The following is a 17637-nucleotide window of genomic DNA, read 5'->3' on the forward strand; positions in this document are numbered from 1 at the left end:
AGGAGGTGGATTTAAAAAATCACGACATTACGTCATCAAGTATCAATGAAGAAGAAATCATATCTTAGCCCTTCGAGCATCTTCCTATTTTCTTAAGTTGAGTGAAGTGAAGTTTCCTTTGACTAGTGGTAAACAAACGAAGAGAATGAACAAAAGTTCAGGTATGAAATATTGCTACATACATTGCATAAGATGCAATCCGTAATACGAACTTCTATTATTCGAAATAATTCTCAGTCCCCGTCAAAGAGAAACCCTCCTGAAGTACTTCCTAGGACTGTAATTCGAACAAATAAGATTCCCCGTCAGGGTTTGAAATAACGAGAATCAACTTTGATCCAAATAAAAGCACAATTTAAGGGGATCATTTTTCAGGAACTTATGAAATTTGTGAATTGATATTTTGGCTAGTAATGAGTCGCTCAGCAGCCTACTTGGTAAATATTTCTCATTCAATTTCAATCAGTATTTTCTTCAATGCCCACTTTCTGGACAGCTGTTAGTTCGATTTTAATGACAGCGTAAGCTTTATCAAAACTGGGACAACTCAAAATACAACATAAAATCTGACAATTATGAAAGCAAAGAAAAAGAATTGAGGGTCAAATTCTTGGGGCTTGCAAAAATTGATGACATCATCAGATGACAATGATGAAATATGGTCAGGAGGTGTCGATCTATAATCAAGTCAAAATTAAAAATGGTGTGTTGGTGAAACTCAAAAAATGCTTAGTTTCTTCCATTGTTTGGCAATGGAAACCAACATGAATATAAAAGTTACCAAGTAAAAGTTTGACATTTAAAGCTTTCAAGCTTTTTGGTTTCCATGGGAACAATCGTTCGTCCACATTGAGGACTCGTTGTTTTCTTAGCTTTCGAACGAATCAAAACAATAGACATGAAAAGGTTCGAAACAGAAGAAAATAATGCAGCAAATTGTGAAGAGAAAACAATTAATTTGTGATGGTTGGGTGGTTTCATTTGTAAACAACAATTAAGAAATCAATACTTTTAATACCAATCAAACGAAAAAAACGAAGAAAAAGCAAAGAAAAAGCTAATTATGGAAATGAATTGGTAATCAAATTAAAAAGAAAATAGATTAGTTTTGAAATCAATTGAATGACCAGGTAACAATATTGTTCCATTGTCACTTTTTGGTCAAAGTCTGACTTTTCCAAAGATTTCGAACGAAAAGTTTGAACATTGTTTTGTTTTCTTTGAACAACACAAACACTGTTTACTGAGAGTCGTTTAAAAAGTTTCATTTACCATTGGTAAACGAGCAAAAATTACTTGGAATCCATGGTTGGAATAATAATCTAACCTTCGGATGTTCGTTACTTTGGATAATCAGAATATCACCTTACTTACTTTTTACAGTTTCTTTTTTTCTTTCTTTTTCAGTTGAAAAATGTTTGGTGGTAGGTTGTTTGTGTTGTTTTGTATCTTGTTTGTGGTGGCCCATGGAAAAAAGCTGAAAGGTATTATTTATGGTGAAAGTTTTATCCCTCTGTATGACTGTTCCTCATTTGCAAAACCAGAAGCAAATTGTACACAAAATTTGTTTGATTTCTGTTTGGAATCCTTATCAATTTTTCAATAAACGTTCTTTTTATAAGAACATCCGAAATTTTTGAAGACTTCGGATGTTCTTAAATTTTTTAGTTTTAACCTTAAAAAGTTCTTAATATGTCCTTATTTCACCATTTTTTGAGCATTTTTGTCCATTTTTCTAAGACACCGGCTGTTTTAGAGTTTTAGAGTAAAAATCTTTGTTCTAAACATTTCTAAGCCTTATGTTCTTATATAGTTTGTTCTTATAAAAAAAAACGTGAACACCTATTAACCCATGGCTGTGCGTTCGGGTTTCAAGGGGACTGGTTATCAATTTACTGGGGAAATGAAGTCAAACTTCCTTGTCTTTGAGAATGTCGATGCAATAAATTCAAACATTTTGACGTCATTCCTTTCTGGTAAAGTTAAGCTCAATCTCCTCGCTGATAAGTGTGTAGAATGATATGATATGTAATGAGTTCGATTACCTACAACAATCATAAAGACAAAGAACTTACCTCACTTTGACCATATTAAGGTCTAGTCCAATTTATCCAGTGACACATTGTGATACCGATCAATTTTCACCTTAGGTCAAAAAGAGAAGAGAGCAGTACGTTATGATCAACAGAGACAAAGAAGTAAGAAATGAATTTAACTATAGTTATGGTTATTTTTACCATGAAAAAATATCCAAGTGTCAGAGACAGTAATTTTAAAGAATTCTTAGATAAGAAAAAAAATTCAGTTCATCATTTTAAAATTTTCCTAGACAAAAAATCCCTAGATTGTAAAGTTATTTCTTCACTACCTAGGAATTTGAATCTTTTTTCCTGTGTACAATTCAGAATCATCTGCTCCCATATCAAAAGAAAGCGTTCAAATTTCATTATCAAAAGTGAGTCTAATTTTATACAATCCTTACATCAAGTTTGACCAATAAACCTCGATTTGAAATTTTTTCTTTTCTCACAGGAGCATGGAATTGTCATGAAGGGTGTCGAATGTATTGCTTACCTTCTTGCAAATCCTCTTGTTGCAAACCAGGCGCACAAGATTATCATCCTGATATGATGCCAGGTAAGGATCTTTCGTTCAAAATTTTAAATTTATTAAAACATTTATATATAACTCTAAAAAGAAAATTTTAATGGAAAGTTTATCGAAATAATGTCGCAAAAAAGATGCTTATTTGTAGTTGAGTACGGTATCCATAAAGGACGACTCTCTACAGTAAGATTCAGAAATTGTTCGAAGGCAAAATAGCGTCTTAGGAGGAACAGGGAAAGAAATTCGGGTGACGGAAACATTAAATTTATAAAGATTCCAATGCTATTATTCCTAATGTTCTAAGGAACATAGATTAATGAGGATGGACTTATAAATGTTGGTTTGCCGTCAGCCGACCGACTCTCCTCTAAACTTGCCGACCCAAAAACTTTTATTGCTTTTTTAACTATTATTTGCTACAAAGAGAATTTTCAAAATTCTTCAAAATTACAAAATGTAGACAAAAATTCCATGAATGACCAAAACAAAAAAGAAATTTCCGACCGACCGACCCACCTCCAAAATCTAGGGTCGGGTGACGACAAAGCTAGAATTCCAGCCTAAAGTAGCTTGCGATAAAGGTCATAGGATTTTTTTGACATTGAAAAGCCAATAAATCTAATCTCAATAAAATTAATAAACGATTTCAGCCATCGAGAAATATCAGAAAAGACGTGTCTTAGAAGCGAAGAAACAACAGATTGCAGGAGCGGCCGATCCGTATGCATGTGGACAATTCTGTTCACCGACGTGTTACGACGGTGGGTGCTCATCAGGTAGGTGAAAGAGAACGAGATATACACCTTTTCGACCGTAGTCGCGCGGTCAGGCGCATGTCACTTAATTATTTAATTATCCCCTTAAACTCGATCCAATCCTTTTTTGACAAATTTTTCTATTGTCTATAGGTGCGAAAAAAGGACTGTGACGGTTTTAGTGGGATAAAGCAGACAAACAAATACCCGCGCGGTAATTGGCGGCTATTATCGAAAAGGTGTATTATAGGCAACTGAACAAACATTTCAAATACATTTTGGATAATCTTTGACGGTTTTAAGTAAAAACCCTATTATCGACTTTCAAAAACAATGAAAATATAGTGCTTGTCAAAAACTATTACCCAGATGAAAATGGACGGACTACAACTTGTTGGTGAAAGAAAGTAAAACCAACATTATTTTTTATCAATAGCATGTTGTAGCGGTCAAATGCAAATCCAACCAATGCCGATGATGCCACAAGCTCCGGTGATTCCTGGATGTGTCCCAGAATGTATGCAAAACCCTTGCATGGAACAATGCCCGCCTCGTGAGTAATAATTATATCTGTTTTTTTTTCTGAAAGAGCTCGAGTTTCAAATGACATAATGATAGGTCAAATAAAAAAAACTTAAAAAAAAGAAGTATTACTTAAAATACATAATCCCGAGTGAAGAAAAAACAACATTATTTTCTGCTCTTAGAATGTGGTTGTGATCAACAACAACCAGAAGCTGCAGAACCACCGCCACCTCCACCACCACCGCCACCACCTCCAAGGAGGCCTCGTCCACCACCAAGACGCCCACCACCACCACCAAGGCGCCGCCCTGCACCCGTGCGATGTGATCCTAGTTGTGAAAAATTGTGTCTACCATCATGTGATTTCACTTGCTGTATCCCTGAAGGTTTGAGGAGCACCAACTTCGCACATGCTTCACAAGGTATTGAACTAAATTTATTGCAGAACAATCATTAGATTCTTTTTCCTTTTCGATTGAAAAATGTAAGTTAATATCGCCTTATCTATGAAGATGATAGCAACAACTACATTATGGTACATTGAACTATATGCTGTCAACCTTCTTTCTTTGAACATAAACAACTACCACATTTCCATTTCAGGGTTCATCCCTACACAAGAGCAGAAAGCGCCACCTCAACCTCCACGCTCAAGACCAGTGGCCGGAGGATGTTCAGGAAGTTGTTCAAATGATTGCTTCCCATCGTGTAGTAATGACTGTTGCTCCGCTATGTCATCCGCACCCATGGCTCCACCATCCACTTTGTCAGGTTGCCCTGCTCCATGCCCCTCGTCATGTGCATCAAGCGGCTGTGCACCAAGTTGTTGTGGTGATATGGCTCCACCTCCAATGCTACCACCAATGCCACCACCACAGACTTGTCCATTAGGTTGCAGCAGCGCATGCGCACCTGCTTGCACACCACAATGTTGCTTTCCTGGTTTAACCCAACCAAATCTATTACTACCACCTGCACCACCTCCAATGCCAATGGCTCCACCACCAGCAATGCCTATGGCTCCACCTCCAGCTATGCCTATGGCTCCACCACCTGCCGCCCCTGCACCATGTGGACCACAATGTGCCGCCTCATGTGCACCGGCATGCACACCAAACTGTTGCACGGGTGTTCAAGTCGGCCCGATCATCCCTCCACCGCCAGTCCTCAGTTGCCCTTCACCATGTTCACAAAGTTGTGCACCCAGCTGTACACCAGCATGTTGCGCTAGAACCTCACCCTTCATCCCTTTCGCACCTCTTGCTCCACAACCACAACCTTCATGCGGTACTGGATGTGCTGCCTCATGTGCACCCTCCTGCTCTGCATCCTGTTGTGGTGCACAAGCTCCCCCTCCAATGATGGCTGCTCCCCCAGCGCAACCCCAATGTGGTATGGGATGCTCTGCTTCCTGTGCACCTGCTTGTTCTCCTAGCTGTTGTAGCCCACCACCTCCTCCACCAGTTATGGCAGCACCACCACAATGCGGAATGGGTTGCTCAGCCGCTTGTGCACCAGCATGTTCTCCAAGCTGTTGCGGTGCTCCTGCTATGCCACCTCCTGCTATGCCACCTCCAGCAGCTTCCCCATACACGTGTGGAGCTTCCTGTCCTGCTTCCTGTGCACCAGCATGTAGCCCTGCATGTTGTAACACAGCGCCACCTCCCCCACCAATCCTCATGGGAACACCTCCATCAGTTTGTGGTGCAAATTGTCCAGCCGCATGCGCACCTGCTTGCAGCCCATCTTGTTGCAGTGGTGTACAACAACCACCACCTCCTCCGGTTGCCATGCCAGCCCCTGCAACTACAACATGTGGTGCCAACTGTCCAGCTTCATGTGCTCCTGTCTGTTCACCATCCTGTTGCAGTGCTCGTGCACCACCTGTAAATTGCCCTCCATCATGTCAACACACTTGTGGACCAAGCTGCACATTGAGCTGTTGCGGTCAACAACCACCACCAATGCGTATCGTACACATGCCACCCATCTCCATCCAACTACCAGCTGCCCCACCTTCATGCGCTGGCACCTGTGCATCCTCATGTGCACCAGCTTGTACACCAACTTGTTGTGCTGCTTCAATGCCTCCTCCACCTCCACTAATGCAATGCTCTACCGGATGCCCAGCTTCTTGTGCTCCTGCATGTCTACCGTCATGCTGTAGTGCTACTCCTCCACCACCTGCCATGCCAGCAGTAGGTCAGTGCTCGTCAGGGTGCTCTTCTTTCTGTGCTCCAAGTTGCACACCTGAATGTTGCGCTTCTACTGCAGAAATCGATGCAATGGACAGAGAGATGGATAAAGCAGAGCAGCAAATGTCGAAGAAAAAAGATGCAGAGAGCACTGATAAATGGGACAAACGAACAAAAAAACTGTCTGATGACAAAAAGAGAAGTCGTATCTTAGCTGATGACCGCAGAAGAAGCCTCATTCGACACTAATGTGTGGTAGTCAGATATAGATAGAACTTTATTTTACTGTCTGATATCAACAAAGACAATACTGTGACATTAAGTTTTGTTCAAAGATCTTGAGAGAGAAAAACAACGATGCCGTAATAAGACCATCACTGTAGAATGCAAACGTGCAAGCTAGAGACATTTCAAAAAGTTAAGAATGAAATTTTAATGCTTAAAGTCAGATGTCATTAACAGGGGTGTCCAGTCTAAGGTGCAATCAAATGTAGATTTTATAGATTTTTTTTATTTTGATAGATCCTTTTTTAAGGGTAATTAGATGTATTTTTATATATTTGTTTTAAAATGTAGTTGTAGTTTTTAGTGTTTTGTAAATTTTATTACAAAAAAATAAATAAAAACAAAACCCTCAAAGTTTGACATCCCTTTCTTTTGATTTTTTCTGCAGACTAAAGAACTAAATCATTATTTTCGTCTGTTATCAAAAATGTTTATTTTCACAGATCAAAACAATATTCCTTAATTAAAATAACATATCATCTCATTTAAAAATTTAATTAAATAGTAGTTCTCTTAACAATAATAACTTTTAAAATGCTCTGTATTTATTAAAAAAACGTGTTAAAATAAATAATATCAACTAAACTAGTGGGTAGGTAAAAATCTTTAAATTCACAGAATTCAATAATTATGTAAGTATAGGCACAGCAGTTAAATATAATACTTTAGGCGTACAAACTTTCGCGAGCAGAAACTTTTGCGATAGATTTTAGAAAACTTTGGCCTTTTATGCGAAAGTAACTGAAAGTAACTGAAAGTAAATGTCTTTGAAAATTCTTAACAGGGCAATTCGCGAAAGTTTATCCTCGCGAAAAAGAAATTCGCGAAAGTAAATGTCGTAAATTTTGCGATTTTTTGATCTCCCGAAAGTTTCTGCTCGCAAAAGTTTGTACGCTTAAAGTATCGTCTAGCCATCGTGTAGTTTGAAGAGGAATGGCAGACAAAAAATGTTTAGTTTCCACACCTCTTAAACTTACGGATTTCTTGACTTATTCTTCTCTTCAAAATCGTCTGTTTATCTTTTTCCAAAGGGTATTGATTGTTGACTTTCTCCACAACCTTTCCTGCAGCATCATTCTGTAAAAAAATTCAAATATAATTTCAAAACTTAGCTGAACTTAGAGTCACCACCAGTCAAGTTTTTCATGAGAGAGGTTAGCAAAAAAGGTTATCAATAAAGGTGAGTTGACAAGATGTAATCTTCAATTTTCACAATGCAAAGTCTGCAAGTACTGGCTTTTCTTATACAGATGATACGCGGTCATGTATTGCAGATGAGATGGAGTTTTTACAAGATACTTTAATAATTGGTCATTTGAAGTAATAAAAACGTATTGAGCTGTCTAGAAATAGTCTCGTAGAACCGTTTTCACTATGGTTTATACTGCCTGCCAGCATGCGATATTAGTACACGGTTTTAGGATCAAGTACGTTAATCCGGCATGAACCACTAGGGGACAAAGCCAGCGCACTCTAACCTTATCCGAGATGTACTGTGGAATCGATACCTAGCACAGTCACCAACAGGCTTCTTGAGTTTCTGCCTACCCAATTCCCCTCACATGGCATGGGTTGGCCAGGGCAAAGGTACATTCACTTGCTAAGTGAATAACAGCACCGAGTGGGAAAACCCCGACCTCCTGAACGGCAGTCAAGATCGATAACCTCTACACTGCTAGTGTTAAACTATGTACTTACTTTCTTAACAACGACCAGAACCTTATCACCAGCTTTTGTCATGAATTCCAAATTGAACAAAACTTGATCAGCTGCAAAGAAAAAAGAAAATTCAAAAATTTTAGAATCCTTTGAACATGAACGGAAAAAGAGTAGGTAAATTTAATCGTTTGAACTCTAAAATGATAATAATAACTCTCTCTCCCAGCATTACTAAACTGATATATAGTTATGAAAGTTGTAATAATGTCTGTCATTTTGGAGACAGCAATGATGAAAGCCTTTCATTCTCAAAATAGTACACAGAGCCAACAATTCTACACTGTATAAGCCAAGAAACACTCAAATGGAGTAGTTTTTCAGATACTCCGGATCCAATGCTAGTTCAGGCTAGTTTTTAAGCAGATGTAAGTGGATTAATATTAAAATATTGCTTTAAAAAACTCTAATCATTTCGAAAATCTGTCTGACACATCCTTGAAATTAAATGGAGTGCGCATTTGGTTTTTCATACCCTGTGCAAATGCTATAGGATGTCTATGACACAATATGAATATGCTAACTTGACATTTAAATTGAAATTGGTGAAACCAAAAAAGGAACCAAAATGACAACTTCATTTATCTAGTAAAATAATCTTGAAATAACTTAGACAGGACTTAGGAAGCAATTGGGTAATTTTGAAATGACAATGGAAGAACTAGAAGGGAATTCACAAGCTCAAGATAGAACAAGACAGACACGATAGCGATTTTGATTCGAAGAAAAAGAAATTCTTCTTTGTAATAGCAATAAAAAATTTTCAGTCCAGCCTTAAGGGTGACTATTGTGTATAAAATTGTTTGGGAGGGAAACGAAGCGTTTTTGCCTGCGAGGGGTTAGGGAAAGTGGGTTTTCAGCTTCTAACTTTTGATCGCAATCTCTTTTTGGCAAAATTATTTCAGGGTAGTATAATATCATGAATAGAAAGGACATAAAATCTGAGAGGATTTTGTTCAACAGAACTTAAGAAAAGCTCAAAACCAACTTCCCCTAAGGAAACACAGGCAAAAACGGGTTTGTTTAGGTGAAGGCTTCTTTATAAAAACGAAAGACACAAATATTTTTTTTCAGATCCGGCATGTAGGAATAGTCTCAGAACCTGCAGGCAACCTTAGTAGAGTTGGGTATGGGTGTGGTTTGGGATGGTTTGCTATCAGATTGGCTAGAAATTGGGTTATTATCAGTTAGGGTCAGCGTTGTAGCTCGAATAAAATACTCTTTTGTGATTTTCTCTTAGTCTGGTCTGTAGTTTGTACAATATAAATAGCCATCAGAAAACATCTCCTGGCATGAATTCGTGGCGCGGTGGTTAGAGCGTTGAGTTTCTGATCATCAGAACTTTGCATTCAGTGGGTTCAAATCATTCAAACAGTTGAAAAACATAGAAAATAACTCACAAAGCAGCACAAAGTTCCAAAAGTCAGAAAAACTACAAACTAGAGACTGAAAAGTATCGTCAACGGCTCTAACTTGGAACTATCTGACAAAACATGGGAGGGCAATTCTGCCTTTATTCACTGAACCTCCAAAGTCATTTGATTTGAGTTAAAAAATACACGATTTCTCTTTCGCAGCAAGTATATATGCTTTTAAACTTAAATATGAAAAAAATCTGTAGTGGAACACACACAAATATCTGGAACGAAGAAGACCAAATTAGTGGCAAAACGATGGAGTGTTTGACATCACTCGCAATTTGTTAATCTCATCGAGCGATAGGCGGTTAGGCGGCGGGCGTTTTCTATTTCTCCAATCGGTGTCTGGTCATTTTGAATGAAAACAAAAAGAGGGGTATCAATGAAAGTTATTGTGACATGTTATGACAGAAAGTATGATTGATAAACTTGGTGGAGTTATCAAAACAAATTTGTTGTCAAAGAGATTTAACAGTAAGTAAAAATACAGGCCAGATATCAACAGTCCCATGTTTCGACCAATCGTCCCAAGTTAGAGCAGTTGACAGTACAAAAGAAGTCCAGATGTGTCTTTCGCAATTGTGAAGAGGCTGGTTTGTTTACCTCCAGAGACCAAACAGTGGAGAACAACAAAATAATGCGCACATTGCTTCACGAATCAAGGGAAAGGTTGATTGTCATGTTCTCTCAAACAACTATTAAAAACTCCTACACCAAAACAATGATACCGGGTGCAACACAAAAAAGTTTCTCTCTTTAAAAGTAATTTTCTCGAAATCTAAGAATTTTAAAAGAACCATTCCTATTTTATTGGAAAGAAGAAAGATAAACTTAAATTTTTATGGGTTATTTATTGAATTCGATTCATTAGATCAAAAGTTATGCTCAATTGAATAAAAAATTTACTTTCGGAGAGTGCTCAAAAACGTTAAAAATCGACCTATCAAATTCTTCAGAAGCATAATTACATATGTATACATAATTAGATATATCAGTATTTTCGGTTCAGTCATTAAAAATGACAATTAGCTGTTTAAATGACCTTTTGTTATTTAAAGAAAGGTTGAATTTCAATGAAAGGAAGAAAATTCGTCGAAAAAGGCCAAAAAATCTAGTAGAATTCATAAAAATACATCAAATATGGGTATCATGGTAGATCCAGCCTTACATAGACTTTATCCAGTCTAGAACCAAAAATCTCAGGAAATTTCGGTAAAACTAAATTAAATTAATTTTGATGAGGATTTTAAACCCTTTCGACCCTTCAGTTTCAAAATTTATCGGTTTAGTTAATGAAAAATGCTCTTAATCATGTAAAGGCTATTGCGATTGCCAAATTTAAAGTAAAACTTTGATAGGTCGATTTTTAACGTTTTCGAGCACTTTCTGAAAGTAACATTTTTATCCAATTGAGCATAACTTTTGATCTAATTAATCGAATTTAATAAATGACCCATCAAAATTGAAGTCTATCTTTCTTCTTTCCAATGAATTAGGAATGGTTCTTTTAAAATTTTTAGATTTCTAAAAATTTGGTTTCAAAGAGAGAAACTTTTTTGTGGCGCACCCGGTAGAAAAAATTAGTGCACACTATAATAATTTTGCATTAATGCGTCATTGTTTTAATGCTGATGTTTTTAATTATTCAATATGATATCCTGATAAGCAAAAGGTCTAAAGCAAAAAGGTAGGATGTGTTATATCCAGACGGTACTAATCGATAATGATCGAAGTAATTGATAATGATAGAGCTAATCGATAATGATCAAAGTAATCGAACAACCACTTATCGATTAACAATCGAATGTCGAGTACCAAAATTTCAAAAAAATTGTGAGTATTCAATCACTTTCTTAACAACCCTTCGAAGACTCGAAGACCGTTCAAGTACTTTGATTGTTATTGATTACTTTTGATAACTTTGACGACTTCGATAACCAATTACTAAGATAAACTATATTCAGCTCCGCTCACAGCTCTACTCTACCATTTTTGTTTTGATTTAACTTTGTATTTTAATGACCAGACAGGTCATTCATTTGAGGGCTATGCATGTTAGCCTCCACCAATGCAAGTTACCCACTCTCACGGTATATCTTTAAGAAAAACCAAAAAAACTGAACTGACCTAAAACCAAAGCACAAAAAGAAGCCCCGCCATAAGATTGTCCCCCTTATTTCCCAGCCATTTTCCCTGCCATATTGTGTGCCTACGCCCTGGGTTTCCTCAAGTAACTCATATCGCGCATTCTGATTGGTCGGTGAAAGCCCACGAAAGTGGTTTCAAGCGTGAATCGCGTGTTTTAATTAGCTGAAATAAACTTGGTTTCAGATTATTTTGACGCGGTGCTACTAGAAACATATTTGATAAATTGAAGGCTGGAAAGTACTCAATTGTCAATACTATACTAAGGTGTATTCAATATGATCGAAGGTAATCGAAAAGTAATCGAAATGGTTGAACAAATCGAAAATGGTTGAAAAAAATGCCATAATCTGTGTTATTACATTATTCACATATTTCAACACAAAATTTTCAACCTACAAAATAAAAACAGCTTTCTTTTTACTTTTCCTCATTTGTAGTACGATAAAATTAATATATTTGTTAATTTTTTGTCAACGTATATTTTGTCAGTATGAATTTCACTTAGAGAACAATAATTTCCGATGAATACCGAAATTCCATTCTCAACAACCGAATCTTTTCACCTACATTCTGGGGGTTAAAAAGTGAAAAAATCCAATTTTCAGAATAACAAAATGCTCTTTAGAATATTGTTTTCGCATAAAATATTTCTAAAATTTGCTGTTAGAATTAATCCAATTGAAAAAATATCAACATTTTACTATTACTAGATTTAAAGCCATAAAACCAAACCTACATTCTGGGGGCTTTAACGAAAATGGGAGTCAACTTCAAGGACCAAAAAAATTGGTCTATCTATCAAAAGTAATGAAACTAACCCCTGGGAAAGGATTTTGGGAGTTCAAAATTTCGTTGAAAATATTTAATATCTTTTAAAATGTAAATCTACATCTTTCAGGTCTGATTCAAATTTCACCTACATTCTCGGGGTCAGGTGCTGTATGTATATTTACGATTTTTTTGGTATTTTTAATTTTTTAATCATTCCGAAACGGAGGGTAATTTAGCAAAAAGTTAAAGGGAATTTAAATAGTTGTATGTGAAAGAAAAACCTAATCCAAATGAAGATAGAAGAAAAGTAATAGTGGAGAAACAATGAATTGCAAAAAACTTTTTTGATAAACACACTTCCGTACAATCATTTACACAAGTTCATCAAAATACATACAAAATGGGGACAAATACAAAAGCAAACACATCAAATACATCAAAAAACATACAAACACAAAACAAAACCCGAAGTCCCAGACTTTGAAAAAAATTCTTCGATGGTTTTCCCATATTTCATAAAACAGTCCGGAAACCTTGAAAAAACATTTGACAACTTGCTTCTTTAAGAAAGCATTTCCAGACGATGTCAATCGAACGAATCGAACGCCGAATCAATTGAACGCAATCGAACGAAATCGAATGATTGAAATTTGATTGCCGAACGCAATCGAATGCCAATCGAATATTACCGCGATTTTCTCGATTGATTCGATTGCGTTCGATTAGTGTCTGGATTCAATTGATTCGATTGATTCGACTACGTTCGGTTGGCTTATGCATTCGACTGGTTCGACTAATTGATTCTGTTGATTAACGCTGATCAGTCAGGACCTCTTTGGTCTTTTTTAACATCAGTTCGGATAGAATAAAAACATACCTGATCCACACAACCAAACCTTCTGTCTTGCGTTTACTCTTTCCTTCACAACAACTTTCGTTTTTGGTTATGTAGGTTTTAAAATCCACAAGTAATGAACCTCTTATAGCTTTATCTGAATAAATCTGGTTAAAAACCTTCTGTCAGGTTTCATTCCGTACGTTTTTTATCCACGTGGTGAACCGGTTTCCCCGATTTCCCGATAACTAAAAATTGGAACTTTCCCGTGGGCGCGATTGGGCGTACCGCCATCGCGAAATATTTTTCGTGAAAATTTACCGTATTCTAACGCTAATATAATCTAGATAGGAAACAAATATTAAATTTGATCTTTTTTTGCTCGTATTACTAAATTTCAAGATAAAAAGAACTATCTACGAATTATTTTCTTTAACGGGCGTTGAATCGACATTGACATATTTAATGATGTCATAATCAATGCCGTGCATATTTTGTCAGCGCCGTGCATATTTTGTCAACATCTTTTTCATTGGATAAATACCACTAAAATATACAAGATAAGTAAACATAAATTTATCGCCCGCGAGCACGGCTTAGCTAAGCGCACCTCTCTTATGCATTATCTAAGAATTGAAGCGGGCAAAGATTACCGCGCGGCTGATAGCGGACGAAGGTTTTTTTGAAGATATTTTCAGTTATAATCCAAGGTAGAACAAACTAAACATAGAATTTTTTAGTGCTTTATACGATGATCGCTATTTTTTTTGATTCTATGTTTAGATTTTTCTACCCAGCCCCGTTGCTATGTACGCGCGCCCTGTTGCTAAGACCTTTGCTTGAAATCGAAAGCGAAACCAAGATTATTTAGCGCACACTGCCGTTTGCGTAATATCGATAAAGTGAAATGAGGTCCTGACTGACGCTGATTCTCGTTCAACATTTGAAGAGTTAAACGAGATGATATGAATCATTTTAGCCTGGATTCTAGAAAATGCAGATCATGCAGGCCCACATGTTTACTGCAGGTTGTGTGTCAAAGCCTGTTCGTTGCGTTGATTTATCTATCGTATCGATACATAACCTACTTAATAAGAGGCGCTCGAAATTGAAAGGAATTGAGGTAAATTGGAATCTAATTTAATTGACCACCCGTCGAACGCAGTCGAACGTAATCGAATATCAATCGAACGTAATCGAATATCAATCGAACGTAATCGAATATCAATCGAATCAATCGAATTTTACCTAGAATTTTACGTTCGATTGATGTTCGATTGCGTACAGCAATCGAATCGCAATCATTCGATTGCGTTCGATTGCATTCGATTGTTGATTCGATTGGAATTTTCGTTCGATTCCGTTCGATTGACATCGTCTGGGCAATTGAAGCTCCCTGCAGTATAGACCTAACTCTTCATACAAAAATTACGGGAAACACATATTTGGACTTTGTACCCTCTGCTGCACTCAAGCACTTGAGCCAAAATCCCGCAAAGGCAGGACAAAAATCAGTTTTTCGAAGTTTGCAAAAAAACGCCACATAGAAGATCTTTCAAATTCAGTATGTGAATAGAGCAGTAAAAAATACAACTTTTCTATTTTTCCTTTTTTTTGAAAAAGTTCTAGGAATGAAAATAAAGGGATAATGCAGCCCTCGAATTTCAGGTCGGCATTCGGCAGTGCCGACCTAAAAGCCGACCAAAGAGTGCGTATGGTCGGCAGTTCATTGCCGGCCATATTCATTGATTCTCTCGGCAGCCGACCATAAGTTATCTTTTAGGTCAGCAAAGCCGACCTTAACAGCAAAAAGTATTAAAAGAGAAAAACAATCTTTCTTTGTCTTAGAGGGAACTTAACTGTAACTGTAAAATGAAAGTCTCTAATAAGAACCATATCGCACTCAAATAAAAAAACAAACATTGCCGTAGCCTTTAAACAACTTTGCCGACCTAAAATATAGCTCAGATCGGCATTGCCGACCTAAAAACAAGCTTAGGTCGGCAAAATTTTGCCGGCCTTTGGCCGGATTTGTACGGCACTTAAGTGCCGACTTACTTTTACTTGAATTTCGAGGGCTGTAATGATAATTGAATACTATCCATTGATGATCCGCGGCACTATCGTAAAGCTAGAATCACTTCGCGTACACTTCGCTTGAGAAAATCATTGACAGATTGAAGTTTTTCATCTCCGCGGTGCGCGCCGCGCGGGAGCTTGGGCGCTATGCGAGAGTTCTCGGCTCAATCCTCGGACCGCGCTAAAAATGGTAAACTGAGCTGTGATAGATCATTTCGATGGAAGTTGTTGGAATGTTTACAAGGCTCTTGACAGAAAATCGTTTGTTTTATTGTCAATGATGACAGTGTGGTTATCAATTTTGTTAGATCTGACAAATTGATGTTTGTAAGTGCACTTTATAGTTTTGATTCCCATTGAAGAATCATATTCTGGTTTTCATGTTATTAGATGCTATTTTAGAGCTTTAGGTCTACACTGCCCTGGCCAGTCGGGTGTTTAAGATAAAAACTGCAATTATTGCTCTTTTCGGAAATTATTGCCGAAAACGGCAATTTTTTTAACGATGAAATGCTGAATCAGCAGAAAAATAAAAAAGTAAATAAATGAAAATTGCCGTTTTCGGCAATTATTGCCGTTTTTGCAAATAAAAGTTGATTTTATTACAGAACACGTGGTATTTGACACCCTCGCGATAAGTAGGCCCACTGTGCCTCGTTTAGTTTTGTTTTCAACTGGTTTTTGTTGGAAATGCAGATAGCAAAATCGAGTCATATGTAAACAAATTTACAACGGGGGTTTTGTTATCTCTTTCTGGCTGTGTTTCGGCATCGATGCAGGATCTTTTAACTTATTATTTTAGAACTTTTCATGTTATTGAGCAACGAAAAATTGAAAAAATCACTTTTAAAAATCCGAAAAACCTTTTCTCGATGCAATTTTACTATTTTCAAACACCTCTGACATCTTTGCCCTTAAAAGGACAACACATTTTGCTGATTCAGCATTTCATCGTTAAAAAAATTGCCGTTTTCGGCAATAATTTCCGAAAAGAGCAATAATTGCAGTTTTTATCTTAAACACCCGACTGCTGGCTGGTTTCGTATTCGAATGAAAAGCTCATTGACTCTAGGAGTTAGATCTTCAAACATGAGTGTGCTACGTGCTACGTGCTATCCTTAAAATTTCTGAAAAGATGGATCCATAAAAAATGCACGATGGGATGTTACTGTCGGCATGTGGCATCCTTACAATGAAGAAGGGAATATAATGTCATCATTGTTTACCTTCTAGCTTTGATGGTACATAATCTAACTCGTCAGTTTCTTTTAAAGATGAAAGATTATCTTCTTCAAAATCATTGAATCTGAAAGCATCTAGATCAAAGTCTTTCACAGGTCCAACAGCATTCTTCCTGTGTGATTTGAAATCCATTTTGCTGCTGTTCTTCTTTTCCGTCTTAGTAGGGGTTTCTTTTCCTTTTTTTACTGACACGTTCTCAGCGATTTTAAGCGATTCAAGTCCCTCTCGAATTTTATTGTATTTATGCTTTTGCTCCTTATCATAATTATCACGATCGTGCTGATTTTTTATGATAAACTTCATAAACCCATGATTTTTGTCTAAAATATTTTGACTCGCCATATCCGCCATCTTTTTTTGACTTTCGTTTTCACTTTCAACGTGTTGACAGGGTGCCGTTTTAGCAGAAATTTTAACTATTTCCGGATTTTTTACCGGGTAGGATAGGATACAGATCCGGGAAGTACCAGGCAGGGCATAATCTTGAAGCTGGGCACACCACCGGGGCAAACTAAGTTCTGTCGGGGCTCGAGTGCTAGTGGTAGGCATGGATCAATCATGTCTTTTTTCCTGCGCAATTATCAAAGAGGTTTCAGTGTAATGATAGAACGAGCGAAGATCTTGAGGCCGCGAGTTAATCGCGGGCTTTTTTGCACTGAAAGTGAAAAATGCGGGAAAGAAAATTAATTGTTGCCATTTTTACATTTTTAATACGAGGGGTAGCTTTCTTGAGTAGGTGGTGAAAATATCTGAGGTGGATAATCAGATAAAAGATTTTGGTTGCATTAACCAAACCGAGGCTGTTACTATTTCTACTTTTTGCACTGCAGTATAAATCGATCCTTTGTTGATAGGACGAATCCCGTGGTGTCATCACTTCCCTCTTAAGGGCTCTGACCATAGTGAATTTTTCATAATTGCCGTGTTTAAAATGTGTTTTCTGACTGATGTAACCAACAAAACTATGGTATGTTATACATTTTATGTTAGACAAACTATTCCTGAATCTGAAAATTCAAAAATTGCATTGAAAAGATTTGATGAAGAAGAAAATGAAGACT

At 37.0% G+C, this 17637-nt stretch overlaps 3 protein-coding genes across 5 annotated transcripts in view; 1 reads left to right on the forward strand and 2 right to left on the reverse strand.

Annotated features, from left to right (window-relative positions):
- The window catches only part of LOC136816480 (hatching enzyme 1.2-like), a 32227-nt gene extending 30083 nt beyond the window's left edge, over positions 1-2144 (reverse strand). For 2 of the 3 annotated variants that reach the window (XM_067072817.1, XM_067072814.1), the window contains exon 1: positions 1375-1460. The gene's annotated coding sequence lies outside the window, so the exon portion shown is untranslated. Of the gene's footprint in view, positions 1-1374; positions 1461-2075 lie in introns of those variants that run through there. The other variant, XM_067072816.1, reaches the window with a different exon arrangement.
- Positions 1414-6721, forward strand: LOC136816479 (proline-rich protein 36-like). Its single transcript, XM_067072813.1, has 7 exons — positions 1414-1484; positions 2151-2198; positions 2533-2637; positions 3258-3383; positions 3799-3915; positions 4070-4309; positions 4491-6721. The coding sequence occupies exons 1-7, from the start codon at positions 1415-1417 to the stop codon at positions 6329-6331; spliced, it is 2547 nt and encodes an 848-aa protein (XP_066928914.1). The 5' UTR covers position 1414; the 3' UTR covers positions 6332-6721.
- Positions 6722-6751: 30 nt separating this feature from the next.
- On the reverse strand, positions 6752-16951 carry LOC136816483 (UPF0561 protein C2orf68-like). The gene is made up of 3 exons (XM_067072820.1): positions 16561-16951; positions 8066-8136; positions 6752-7444 (listed from the first exon to the last, which is right to left on the reverse strand). The coding sequence occupies exons 1-3, from the start codon at positions 16925-16927 to the stop codon at positions 7319-7321; spliced, it is 564 nt and encodes a 187-aa protein (XP_066928921.1). The 5' UTR covers positions 16928-16951; the 3' UTR covers positions 6752-7318.
- Between the last annotated feature and the right edge of the window lie 686 nt (positions 16952-17637).

Source organism: Clytia hemisphaerica, unplaced genomic scaffold, assembly GCF_902728285.1.
Source record: "Clytia hemisphaerica strain Z4C2 unplaced genomic scaffold, Clytia hemisphaerica genome assembly, whole genome shotgun sequence".
Classification (NCBI taxonomy): Eukaryota; Metazoa; Cnidaria; class Hydrozoa; order Leptothecata; family Clytiidae; genus Clytia; species Clytia hemisphaerica.

What these genes read in the sequence shown, in the direction of transcription:
- LOC136816479 (XM_067072813.1), top strand. Translation starts at nt 1,415, where the DNA reads ATGTTTGGTGGTAGGTTGTTTGTGTTGTTTTGTATCTTGTTTGTGGTG. An exon ending in CCATGGAAAAAAGCTGAAAG is followed by an intron (nt 1,485 to 2,150) that starts GTATTATTTATG and finishes TTTTCACCTTAG; the next exon opens with GTCAAAAAGAGAAGAGAGCA. An exon ending in CATGGAACAATGCCCGCCTC is followed by an intron (nt 3,916 to 4,069) that starts GTGAGTAATAAT and finishes TTCTGCTCTTAG; the next exon opens with AATGTGGTTGTGATCAACAA.
- LOC136816483 (XM_067072820.1), bottom strand. Translation starts at nt 16,927, where the DNA reads ATGGCGGATATGGCGAGTCAAAATATTTTAGACAAAAATCATGGGTTT. An exon ending in TGTACCATCAAAGCTAGAAG is followed by an intron (nt 8,137 to 16,560) that starts GTAAACAATGAT and finishes TTTTCTTTGCAG; the next exon opens with CTGATCAAGTTTTGTTCAAT. An exon ending in TTCTGGTCGTTGTTAAGAAA is followed by an intron (nt 7,445 to 8,065) that starts GTAAGTACATAG and finishes ATTTTTTTACAG; the next exon opens with AATGATGCTGCAGGAAAGGT.